The 12,452-nt window shown below is 30.7% G+C and overlaps 2 protein-coding genes across 2 annotated transcripts; one reads left to right on the top strand and one right to left on the bottom strand.

Annotated features, from left to right (window-relative positions):
* The first annotated feature begins 2,542 nt into the window (after nt 1–2,542).
* Nucleotides 2,543–4,807, top strand: LOC130983228 (uncharacterized). Its single transcript, XM_057907427.1, has 2 exons — nt 2,543–2,997; nt 4,028–4,807. Exons 1-2 carry the CDS (start codon nt 2,758–2,760, stop codon nt 4,262–4,264), a joined length of 477 nt encoding a protein of 158 aa, XP_057763410.1. The 5' UTR covers nt 2,543–2,757; the 3' UTR covers nt 4,265–4,807.
* Nucleotides 4,808–8,746: 3,939 nt separating this feature from the next.
* Nucleotides 8,747–11,087, bottom strand: LOC130979764 (protein LOL1). The gene is made up of 6 exons (XM_057903302.1): nt 10,734–11,087; nt 10,461–10,624; nt 10,189–10,302; nt 10,001–10,114; nt 9,811–9,920; nt 8,747–9,057 (listed from the first exon to the last, which is right to left on the bottom strand). The coding sequence occupies exons 2-6, from the start codon at nt 10,525–10,527 to the stop codon at nt 9,016–9,018; spliced, it is 447 nt and encodes a 148-aa protein (XP_057759285.1). The 5' UTR covers nt 10,528–10,624; nt 10,734–11,087; the 3' UTR covers nt 8,747–9,015.
* Between the last annotated feature and the right edge of the window lie 1,365 nt (nt 11,088–12,452).

Genomic DNA, 12,452 nt, shown 5'->3' with positions numbered 1-12,452 from the left:
TTTAAATATTTACTTGATTGTACTAATATAAATAGAGTTATCATTAGTCAATAATAAAATTTATATGTATATTAGCTCACCTCTACAGATCACAAAAAATGGGACACATATCTCAAATAAACTACTCTTATGATTATATATATTGTTATTATAATTTTGACTAATGTTCTTGTAAGAAAAATTTTATGATTAATTTTCATAAACCAAGTCAACCTCTTCATATTTCAAAGAAAAGATAAAAAACAAACAAACATATATCTATTAAAAAAATACAAAAACAACGCACAAAAAAGTAATATAAATAGATAGAAGTCCATACTTAATATGTGATAGAGATGTATTTGTATTGAAATTTGTGAAGATCAGGTTAAAAAATAAAAAATATATGAAAACTGTGTTAGAATTTATGAAGGTGATGAGAAGTTAAAAATATACGAGAATTTCAATGTCAATATAATAATGGAAAATATGTGCTGAAAAATAATCTCAAAATATTTTAAAATGCGATAAAAATATCCAATCATTAAATATATATTTTCAAAAATTTTAAAAATTAAAATTTGATATCATTTTTAACAAATATAGAAAAATGATATATTTTTATTCTTAAAATTTAATATTTAAATAAATAAATTTTTTTCCATATTTTTATAAATGGACTAAACTATTTTTAAAAATAAAAAATTTAAAAATTGAATTTTAGTTTATTTTTTATACATTTTTTAAATTGTTATTTAAACATTCCTACCAAATTTAGGATCAAATATACAAGTGGTTTAGTAAATACAAAAGACTTATAAAAAAATGTACTTTTGTTATATTTCATAACGTAAATAAAGATAAAAGTATTTGTTAGCCAAATTTAAAAATTAAATCTAAAATTTAACATAATCCAGTATATATGTTATTTGGATTTTGGTGGTATTATATAGAGGTGACAAATGATTTAAAACTCATCGGACCATTTTTTAAGATTATGAATTTTTAAGAGTGTTAATTTTACTTGTAGCACCATTTTATTTAAAAAAAAATTGACTCTCTATATTTTGAAAAAAATAAATCCGAACCTTCTGATTTTTAAGGGGAAAAAATCGAGCTTTTTAATTTCTATTTTTAAAAAATTAAAATATTTTAAATTATTTATTTCAAATCGAATCAGACCTTTTAATTTTTATTTTAAAAAATAAAAAATTTAAAATTTTGTGATTAGATTGATGATCAGACAGTCAAAAAAGGCAATCCGATCAAGGAAAATCAATTTATCCAAAAATTGCATAGATAATAATCTCTATTGTTCAGTAGGTTAATCTTTAAAGTTTTTCGATGGAAACCAAAAGAACTCTATAGTAGTGTTTTGCGAGGTTGTAGAGCCGATAATTCTCGTTCGCCTAAGGTCGTACAAGCGACGACGAAACGATGAAGTATGACTAAAACTCCTGGTAAATATATGTAAAAATGAGTTAGTTTATTATTGACAAGTGCAAATATGATTAAGATTATGTACTAAAGTTTATTTAGAATTGGACGCTAAGGCTTTCTTTTACTTTTAAACACTCTGATTTTTTTTAAAAAATAAAAAAATTAAAATTAAAATCAGATCATTTGATTTTATTTTCTGCTAAACTATCTCCATATTTTGGGGTGAAAAAATAATATACTTGAAAACTCAAGTTTTGGTCCTATATTAAAATTGTTCCCCCTCTTTGGCCCATAACCATCTTAATAAGTGAAAAGTTATCTAGAATTTTACCCTATGTGTAAAAAGTTTTATGAACAATTAAAAGACATGTCTCATAATAAATAATTAAATATATTAGAATCGAAAAGCAACGAGAAAAATAGGCAAGAACATGTCATTCTACTGTTTTGGACATTAAAGTTTTTATGAAATGCAAAGGATTTTTAGTGTGTTTTCCTCTTTAACCTCTAATTTGAAGGGTCAAAATAAAAAAGATAGAGATTTCAAATAGATGGCAATAGTAACTACTAAGTTTGTGGCTTTGTGCTTGTTCGGTTGCTATTAAATTGATAATAAATTTTTTTTAATAAAAAGTATTTTTTTAATATATTTAATAAATTTTTAATAGTAAAAATAAAAATATTTTTTTTTTTTAAAATTACAATTTATAATTTTTTAAAAAATTTTTTTTTAAAAAAAAGATATTTTTACATAATAAATTAACAAAAAATATTTTTATTTTATTTTATTCAAACATAATTAATAAATAAAAAATATTTTTATATGAGATATCAAAAAATAAAATTATTCTTATTTTTATAAAAAATCTTTTAAAAAAATACCATTGAAAAAAAATCTTTGTAACTCATTCATCTTTCCCCCACTTCCTTCAAAACAAGGCATCTTTAACTTTGTCCATTATAATTATAAGTGGGATTTTTCATCAAATTTTAATTTTTCAATTTGAATAAACTATTTTACAAGTTAAAAATCCCATTGAGTCAACCATTCAATTTGAGGACCAAAATCCACATCACCTGGAATTGATTATATTGGAATTGGAATATTCATTACTGTTGAATTTATCCGTTTTTTTATCCTGATTTATTATTACACTTTAAATTGGCATAGAAACTCGAAAGGAGAGCGTGCATCATCAAAGCAGATTGGTGTCGTTGCTAAGTCTCTTCGTTTAGCTGCTTCAAAATTTCTAAGCTTGCGTGCAGAAAACACACCAATCAAACCAAACGCTGCTGTTACTGCTGCCACGACGTCGTTTTCTGTATTCCATCTGACTAATGGGATTCTTCAAAAAGGTAGCTGGATTGTTAGGGTTTTCGAAGGACGAACCCCATGACCACGATCCCAGGCACGATGCCGACGCCGAACCCGATGCTCAACCTCGTGCTACACCGCTTCGCGTCCAGGAAACTGGGCTTCCGAGAAGGGGCTTTAGCGTTCCCGCCCAAGTCGTCGTCGATCGCCCCCAACCTGGTCCCGTTATCACGCCTTGTACCTCCGGCAACGGCGGAGTTCAGGTCCGTCAATCGTCAATTTCAATTAGCCAATTTTATTTTTTCCCCTTTCACTTGCTTGAATTGAAGGTAGTTTTGGTTTTGATTAACTTTGAATCGAATCTAATTTCCTGAGACCTTGAATCTAATTTGCGCGACCAGAAAAAGGGCTTAACTTGGTGTATTCGGGATGCTCAATTTATGCTTTTTATTTACCTTCTGCGCTGCTAAGTGTCTGAATTTCAGGGTATAAATTGGTAACTGTTGTAGTGTTTGTTTTCATGGTCATGATCATGAAGAATGCAGATCATATGACCCTTCCATTGTTTTCGCTTGGAGTTCCTGCATCTATATATAGAGTAGAACTGCTATTGCCTGCTACATTTTTGTATCGTGTTTTTGGTGGTTGTGAGAATGTTATTACTATCATTCTTAAACTAGGAAAATCTTATTCTTGTGGAATGTGGAATTTTGCAATATCGTTAACCTAATTTTTTGTTTTTATGCATTTTAATGGGGTTTGGCATTGTATTGACTGAAAATAGAGGAATTAGGTACTATGGTAGTATTGGTAACATATGAAGCTTGTGCATGCTTTACTATCTTCTGCTGGATTTAGTTTAACTATGCATGTTACATCAAGCATTAAGCCTATTCTGCTCACTTTTATGTCACTTGAATTGTTAAGCAGTGAAATTTTAGACTGCTCGGTTTGTCATATGCCTTGTATCCAAAATATTTCACTGGCCTTGTTAATTGCATATGAATGGGCATTGTCCTGCTTGATAAAAGAGAATTATAGTAACTTTTCTGCCTGAAATCTGGATAAGGTTTTGCATTGCTTCTTGCTTATGCAGTTTCCAGTGCTTCATTTTTTGCGGGTTCTGCTAAATCTGATTGATGCATTTATTTTGTGTTTTCAAATACATTAGGCGAGTTGCATAGTTAGATGACATTTTGCATTTTTAAACTTTTTCCGCTTTGTCCAGTTATTCACTGATGAGCACCTAGCAGGTCATTAATCTTTTTGAGTTGTCGTGTTTCTCTTTATCAGGGTCTAAAGTGGTATGCAAAGCGTCTTAGGATAGATGAAGATGGAGATGTAGCAGACGAATTCATTGAGGAGATTTCTTCAGAGTCATCAGCACCTGCAGTAGATCATTATCAAATGGAGCCAAGGTTTAAGCTGAAGTACAATACTAAACTGGTCAAAGTGAGAAAACAGATCATGTCAGATGAGAGGAAACTTCAGCATTGTGTGGAACACCAGGGCAGATTGTTGTTGGTATAAAATATCCTTACATGAAACCGGTCTAGAAATTGATTCTTTGGACTTTCTGTACGGTGGGGGAAGTTGCACAAGAAAGGGTCTAAAAACTAGTGTTTTAAATGAGCTTTACTTGATGGTTCCTTTTTGCTCTTTGGATATATCTTAAGTTATGAATATGCCTGGGAAATGCTTGTGGGGATTCAATGTAAAATTTAAGAAAGTCCGAGTGAGTCACCCTACAAATTAAGCTTCTGAATCTTCTCTCTAGTATTATACACAGCTTTTGTGTCAAGTTTCTGCATTTTTTGGTACAAACATTGAATAATGTAATGTAGAAGGGTATTTGATTGAACAGGACCATGTTTGAGGAGAGTTATGGAGCTCTTAACTTCCAAGCTCCAAGTAGTTTTCCAACGAAGCTCCTTGCGAGTTGCGAGGAATGGCAGTGTTCTGTAATTATTGAAATGTTGCACGTTTGATTCTGCTAACCAAAAAGCCGATCTGTTCTTTGTCTCTTTCTAACTACTGTTTTAACTGTTTGTTATGCTAAATAGTTTGATATTATGTGAATGTCAAAATTAAGGGTATAAAAACAGGCCATTGATAAGGAGAGTGGTTGTTACCATCTGATTACATGTGCCTGGCTTGTGTCTCTGTTCTCTTCTTCTACATAATATGTAAACTAAACGTAAATGTTTCATTGATTTGTCTGCCAATAGAGGCATTCATTAGCGTATTGAATTGAATTACTGATAAGGTCATTATAAGATTAACCATTGTAGGGAAACGCATTTATTTAACAGTAAAAGCTTTTGTTCAATTATTGAACCATATCTTTTGGCATACTTCTTAGTCGTTGTTTTGCTATTGTGAGTTTGCCAGAGCACACTTTTGCATAATGCAAATGCAATTATTAATTCTTGACACTTTTATTTAGTGTTGCTTGTGGTTGTGGGTGTCAATTTTATACAGCTATAAATTGATACTTGGTGGTCCAAAATTTGGACCATACATTGATAAGGTGAATGTAATTTATCTCTTGTGTTGAAGAAGTTTTCGTGGGTATGGTGACACTTTGGTCCACTGGGAACTATTTTTTGACTCCCATTTAATTGGAGCCAGTAACAACAAATTAACCAGATTAAGGAATAGGATTTTGAGATTTTCAGGACCTAGTTAGTAAGATGGTTTCTTCCTCAACTTTGCACCCATAACCACTACTTTTGATATTTGATATTTGATATTTGATATTTCTTTTTCACAGGCAACTATGCAAAGTCATCAAGTTAAAATGATGCACGCCTGATGAACACAAAATAGTAACTTTCAATTGATCCTGACATTCTTGTAATGATTGAATCCAAATATATAGTGGGGTTAGATAGATTTTGCTACCTCCTAATGGTTCAAGTTGAAGACAGAACACGGGAAGATCGGCACAGAAGACTCTGAAAAGAGCTTTGATCTATCTATATAACCAAAAGGCTGCATATGTTGCTGTGATTGTTGTTCGGTTTAAAGATACATTGGCCTATTGTCTATTCAACATGTCTGCAACATGCTAAATTGAGTATTTATCCATTTTGGTCTCCAAATATTTTCGGACTAGAAATTTTAGTCCTTAATTAAAATTAATTACTCGATTGGTCTCTAATAATTAACTCCGTCAGTTATTTAGGTTTTTTGTTCCATCAACTCTAATGGGGGACAAAATAGTTCCTAGCAACTCTAATAGGGGACAAAATGATCTCTGAGCCCCTCAGTTCGGAAACGATATCGTTCTTTCCCAATTTCCATCATATCTCGTATAACCCTAATTTTTATACTCTTCTTCTCACCTTCACAGTCTTTTTATCCATCTTTTCCTTCCTCCTCTTCAGCTTTAAGATCAAGTCATAGTGTAATTGCCACGCGTATCACACCTACCTCAACATATCATGGACCACACACTTCCTAAATCTCTGTGACTAGTACATCCACCTCCTCCGCACTTTACCCACCAGAAGCATCCACCTCCAAGTCCTGATAACAGTATCACCTCCAACCCCGATAACATCCACTACATCTTCAAGACCAAGTTCCTCAACTACCCCAAGGACATGCCTTTCTCTATTCTCCAACAAGCAATATAGATTATTGGTCATTAGGACATCATGAGAAGATTCTCCTTTGACATCATATGCAAATTCTCATTTGGAATGGACCCCGAATGCTTCATTCCTTCGAGTCCAAGCTGGCAAATAGTTTCAACCTTGCATCCAAGCTATCAGTACAGCGAGCAATATCGTCATCGCTGCTTATATCGAAACTGCAGCGATTACTGAATATTGGTTCGGAGAAGAAGCTAAATAAAGCGATCATAGTGGTAGACAAGATGGCCATGGAGATAATAGGGTAGAGGAGGAGGGAGATGGTGACGACGACGACGGGTCTTAACAAACTGGACTTGCTGTCTAGATTCATAGAATCCATCGAAGACGACAAGTACTTGAGAGACATAGTCATTAGTTTTTTTAATATGAATTGGTTAAGAATAAATTGAAGATTTTTATTCTTGTAAACATTGAAGTTGCAGAGTGTGCATTGTGTAACTTGAAGTTGATGAGTTAAACAGTTAGAGTTGTGCGATATATGCGAGATATGATAGAAATTGGAGGAAGACAGTGTGTTTCCGAACAGAGGAGGTTAGGGACCATTTGTTCGCTATTAGAATTGCTAGAGACTATTTTGTCTTCGATAGAGTTGGCAAAGCAAAGGATTTAAGTGATTAACGAAATTAATTATTAGGGACCAATCGAATAATTAATTTTAGTTAGAAACTAAAATATCTTGTCCAAAATTCTTTAGAGATCAAAATGTTTGCTCTCTTCACCACAGTTTTCTGTCTCATGAAAAATTTAATTGAAAAGTTGCACTATGGTCACATTCATATTTTGATAATAATAGCCTCAAAATTTGAATGGGAATGCGACTATCGATTAATCAATTTGCCTTCCTAGAATACTGGTGGCACCAGTCATGCAAGTCAAAATCAGTTGTTAGTAACCATGGAACTTAGATTGTGGGGCACAATCTTCTCTCACATTGTTCCACAGAATTGGTCCATTGGCTATAATCAACTTGGAAGTTGGGGGTGACAACTACAGAAGTTGGGACAGGTGAAATTAATTAATGCATTGGACTTATTTTGGATCTTTTCATGTTTGCTTTTAGCAACAAAACATAAGATATTATTAGGCTTTTATCTTTGGGGGTTAAATTTGGATATATATCTATTTCGAACTGTGAATATATATATATACACAATTAGAGTTAGGATCAAATGAAACCTATGTCAATTTATGTAAAATTATGTCGCTTATAGCATTTTAGATGATAAATATTTTATCTATCTAATTATTGAATCATAAATAACATACAATGAATATCATCTCTACTAGATTTCACCAAATCGGACATCAATAAAAATGTAATTAAAGAACACTTTATTTATGTATATTTTAAATAAATATATTAGGTCGATTTTATAATTTTATAGTATATATCAAAAAAGATACCAAACGATTTTGAATTGAGATGAATTTTTCTTAGAGATGAGCCATGGCATATAAGCTTTTAATCTAACACTTACATGAAAAATGATCCTCTCATGAAAAAATTAGAAAGTAAAAAAGTGATGGTTTAATCACTATTAAATTTTAAACTTTGATAATGTATAAGTTTTACTATCTTGATTCATAGATGATTAAACTGTTATTTATCTCATTTTACCAAGCTCAAGGTGGAACTTTTTCGTCTTAATAATAAATTTTAAACGAGAATCACCGTTATGATATATATTCTATCTTATATCTCTTATATAAAAATGATATGGGAGGAATTTGATGCATAAATTTCTTTTTCTAAAATACTCTTTATTATATAGAATAATGTTTAGGAATTTTAATTCATCCTTCTAATTATCATTCTAATATTTGAATAAATAAAAATTGAAATATATGTTATTTTTTTAATATCAAAATGATAAAAGAACTTATTTTAAAATTAGAAGAAAAAAAATTAAGAGAATGAACTAATACTTTTAAATATTTTTCTATTATTTATAAATTGTAAAAAATATATTTTTACTATTTTGCAGACTCAAACCCAAAAACTTATTAGAATATTAAAGATTTACTAAAATAATTTCAAATTTGTTACTATTATATATTTAATTCATAAAAAAATATATTACTAGACAGATTTCTAGTATTTATGATGTCAAAATCTAGTGATTTTCTCTTGTAAGTCACTAAGTTGGATCATAAATTATTGTAAGTACTATGGATTTTGAACAGGAATCTGTATGTATGTTGGATTTCACACTCAGATGTTATCCTGTCGAATTTATGGACCCATGTGGGTTGTGGCGTTTTATGTAATGAAAACCAAGATTCGGTGGCCGTACTTGGACCTTTTGTTGTTTGAAGGGGCAGGGGAAAAAAAATACAACAAAAAATTAAATTTCTTCAAAAGCACCCAGAAGCAGGAAAAACATATAATGATAAATAGTTTATCCTTACACCCCAATAATAATACCAAAACTATTTAATCAAATCACTCGAGGGAAAAATAGCTCTATACATGTGAAGAGAATCTCCTCCATCTTACTCGTCTTTTATGCTCTTGTTATTCTCTCAAGGGTGATATATTATAATATATCATATGTAATATGGTGTTTATATATATATGTCAATAGCAAAACCAAGGTTTTTAGAGCTTGTACTTTGTTATCAAGTGCTGAATTTCTGCTCTGTGGTGCTTGTTGATGAGTCCTGCAATGCATCATTCCCAATTACATCATATTAAACCATTAGACCAATATATACCTTATAACAAATAATTTAACAAATTTAATTAAATTGTGATCTGATCGCTCTCAATTATTATTAATTTCAGATAATAAATTTTACTTCTTAGAATACTAATTTTCAGTTCATATTAGCTTATTACTAATAATGAGTAAATGGTCAAATTAATTTATGAAAGATCACTCGTTTTTTAGCTTAGTCTTTTAAAGATTTTTTAATTAAATTCGTTTTTTAAAAATTTTAAATTAGTTATATTAGTCATTTTGTCATTTTTTTGTTGGTAGTATAAAAATGTGTTAATGTGGCACGTTGACCGACATCGCAACACATTTCTAAAAAATTTAATTGACTATTAACATAATAAATTTATAAACTTAGATTAAATCAAGACCTAATTAAGAGGAGAACTTGAAATATTGAAATTTTTCAATTTGAAGTTAATTTGATGTAATTTCTTAAATTAATCATATTAATACTCAATTAGAACTACTAGGTGTGTGTCCTGATATTACTTATCGTACCACATCAACAAATTTTGACTGCTAACGGAAAAACCTTTCAAAAACTAATTTAAGAAATGAGTGATATGTACTAATTTGACTATTTCCTCTACTAGTAATAGAAAAATATGATATTTAGCAAGTGAGTATTAGATGTGATTTGTGGGGAAGCTAAGTTGATTATGAAGTTGAAACTGGAGAAAAGCAGTGTACTGACCCCAACAGAGGTTACAAAACTGCAGACCGCACATTTCACGGATCTTGCTCCATATTGGTACATCAGCAACATCCTACAGTTGCCACAATTAACATGCGCCACTTGATTTGCTGTTACAACAATCACAACCATACATTAACAAAACATTTAGATAGATAGACATAATAAACCCATAATAACATCATCGTACCTTCCAGTGCTAGATTGACGGTGTGGCAACAAGAGCATTGTACACTTGTCGCTCCGCGGATGTACATCAGTAAAGTGTGACATCCTCCACAAATTAACTGGGCCATTTCTGTGCCTGCACACATTAATAAAATGCTTGGTTCTTTTGAGAAACAAACAAAACAGAGAAATTTGTGAATTGGATCATACCAGGTGGTGGCACTGCTGTCACTGCATTGCAAACTGCACAACACACTGACGTGGCTCCAACTGGATACATCAGTAGGTTTCTGCAACCGGAACACACAAGTTGACTCTGTGCACCTACTTAGACCATTCACGTTTTCACATTATCTATTTATTCATAATAATATCAACATCTAACCACTTATTAAATCAAATCCAAACGTCACAAAAAATTAGAATATTAGTCTTCAAACAACTACTAGATATTGGAATTTCCCAAACAGAGAGAAAGATACCATTTGATGGAGGCGTAGTATATGGAACCGAGGGTGTTGGGTAGGGAGCAAGTGGAACTGGTGGCATTATAACAAAACTCTCAAACAATATGTATTTTTTTTTCTTCTTTTTTAGAACTCTAATCAGAGCATAAAGCTCCCTCTTTCTCCCATTTTCACAGCTCCTACAAAATGTGAAAACATTGCAAAGCAAAGCATCAAAACAAGTGATGATGGGGAATAAAAAGGCATGAAGGAAAGTTAATTAGTTAAGAGTTTGCCATTAATTAGTACCAATTAGCAGCAGCAGCACAGAAGCAGAAGAAGAATAAGAGTGGAGGCCTTCAACCATGCATGGAGCTAATTAAAGAGAAGGAAGTACTACCTAAGCTAGGCCCTCTCACCAGAAAAAAATGAGACTTTTTTGGTTGAATAATGTGAAAGTGGGGGCGAATATGCAAACTTGCCTTCACAGCTTGCTCTAGATAAGGTGGAGAGAGAGACACATACACTTATAAATGAAAAGGGCCCAAGAAAGGATGTCACTTGGGGAAAAACAATCATTAAATTAATTTAATAAACGTTAAGGTAGTACTAATGGGCAATGGCCATAGGTAAGTGAAAGAAGAAGAAAAAAAAAAAGAACTCTTTTCATCTTCTTCACTATTTAATGGTCTATTGTAATTTGTAAATAATTAAAATTAAAATAAGTATTCTCGAGATCAAGTCTGACATGGGAAGGCTGGTCCTACTTTGTAGCTTTGAAGCTCAGCCATTGGTGGAATAAGTGAATAACAGTGGAAGCACTTGAGTTCAGCAGGAATGTAATTGTTTCTTTCTTCTCATGGTTAAGATTTGATGGTTCACATTGAACCACGTAGCCTGAACAGTTAAAGTTAAATGAGTATTGTTTGTATGAGAGTGATTTGCATTATATTACTATTATTATTCTGTGTGCTGGGATAATGCCTCTGATTGTAATTGTGGTCCTGCACAAGTGCCATTGAAGACTCTCATTTCCCTTCACCTGCAAACTTGTAATATCACAACTAATTTTGTAGGACATTTTTAAAGATTATAACTTCTCATAGCTGAATTAGGTATTGTGGGGGTGGGGGGAACAGTTCATGAGTAACTCTCATGCTTTAGGATTCTGCTTAATTATCCTTTCTTCTCTTATTATTCTATTGAACAAGCGAGTGATAATAGGATAAATTACAAAAAAATGTATTCGAATAATTGTTGTTGTTGATAAAAATGTATTTAAATTTTATTATTGATAAAAATGTCTTTAAATAATTTAAAAATGCGATAAAAATACCCAACATTAAATATGTATTCTCAAAAAGTGTTTTAGAGATTGAATTTTAATGCAATTTTTTACAAGCATGATTTGAAAATTGAGATATTTTTATTCTTAAAATTTTATAATTTTTCGTTAAGTATAGATTTTTTGTGTTTTTTTGTCAACAACTAATAATACTTTTAAAAAATTACAAAAAATATATAGTTAGTGAAAAATCACCAAAATTTAAGAATAAAAATATCTCAACTTTCTAATCATGCTTGCAAAAAATTGCATCAAAATTCAAGTTCTAATTATTTTTTTAGAAATATATATTTAATATTGAATATTTTTGTCGCGTTTTAAAATTATTTGAGAGTATTTTTATCGATAACAAAATTTAGGTACATTCTTCTCAACAACAAAATTATTCAAATATATTTTTTGTAGTTTATCTGTGACAATAAGTAAATTTGTAAAAATGTTATATGGATACTAACGGTGTACTAAAAAATGTTATTAAATTAAGGTTTAATTATTCTGTCGATTTTTATAGTTTTATCAAATTTTTAATTAGATTTATATTTTTTTTCAATTCCGTTCTTATATACTATATTAAATTTTGTAACTAAGTTCCTACTGTAATAAAAATGTTAGAATTAATAAAATATTCTATTAAATTATACAGAATATTTAATCCAGGCATATTTGTTTTGTTTAACATGATA

The sequence above is a fragment of the Arachis stenosperma genome, chromosome 5 (assembly GCF_014773155.1).
Source record: "Arachis stenosperma cultivar V10309 chromosome 5, arast.V10309.gnm1.PFL2, whole genome shotgun sequence".
Taxonomy (NCBI): domain Eukaryota; kingdom Viridiplantae; phylum Streptophyta; class Magnoliopsida; order Fabales; family Fabaceae; genus Arachis; species Arachis stenosperma.
The sequence above is the reverse complement of the archived record's forward strand: the minus strand, read 5'-3'. Positions and strand labels throughout refer to the sequence as shown.

What these genes read in the sequence shown, in the direction of transcription:
- LOC130983228 (XM_057907427.1), top strand. Translation starts at nt 2,758, where the DNA reads ATGGGATTCTTCAAAAAGGTAGCTGGATTGTTAGGGTTTTCGAAGGAC. An exon ending in CCGGCAACGGCGGAGTTCAG is followed by an intron (nt 2,998 to 4,027) that starts GTCCGTCAATCG and finishes TCTCTTTATCAG; the next exon opens with GGTCTAAAGTGGTATGCAAA.
- LOC130979764 (XM_057903302.1), bottom strand. Translation starts at nt 10,527, where the DNA reads ATGCCACCAGTTCCACTTGCTCCCTACCCAACACCCTCGGTTCCATAT. An exon ending in TACTACGCCTCCATCAAATG is followed by an intron (nt 10,303 to 10,460) that starts GTATCTTTCTCT and finishes TGGTCTAAGTAG; the next exon opens with GTGCACAGAGTCAACTTGTG. An exon ending in CGTCAATCTAGCACTGGAAG is followed by an intron (nt 9,921 to 10,000) that starts GTACGATGATGT and finishes TTGTTGTAACAG; the next exon opens with CAAATCAAGTGGCGCATGTT.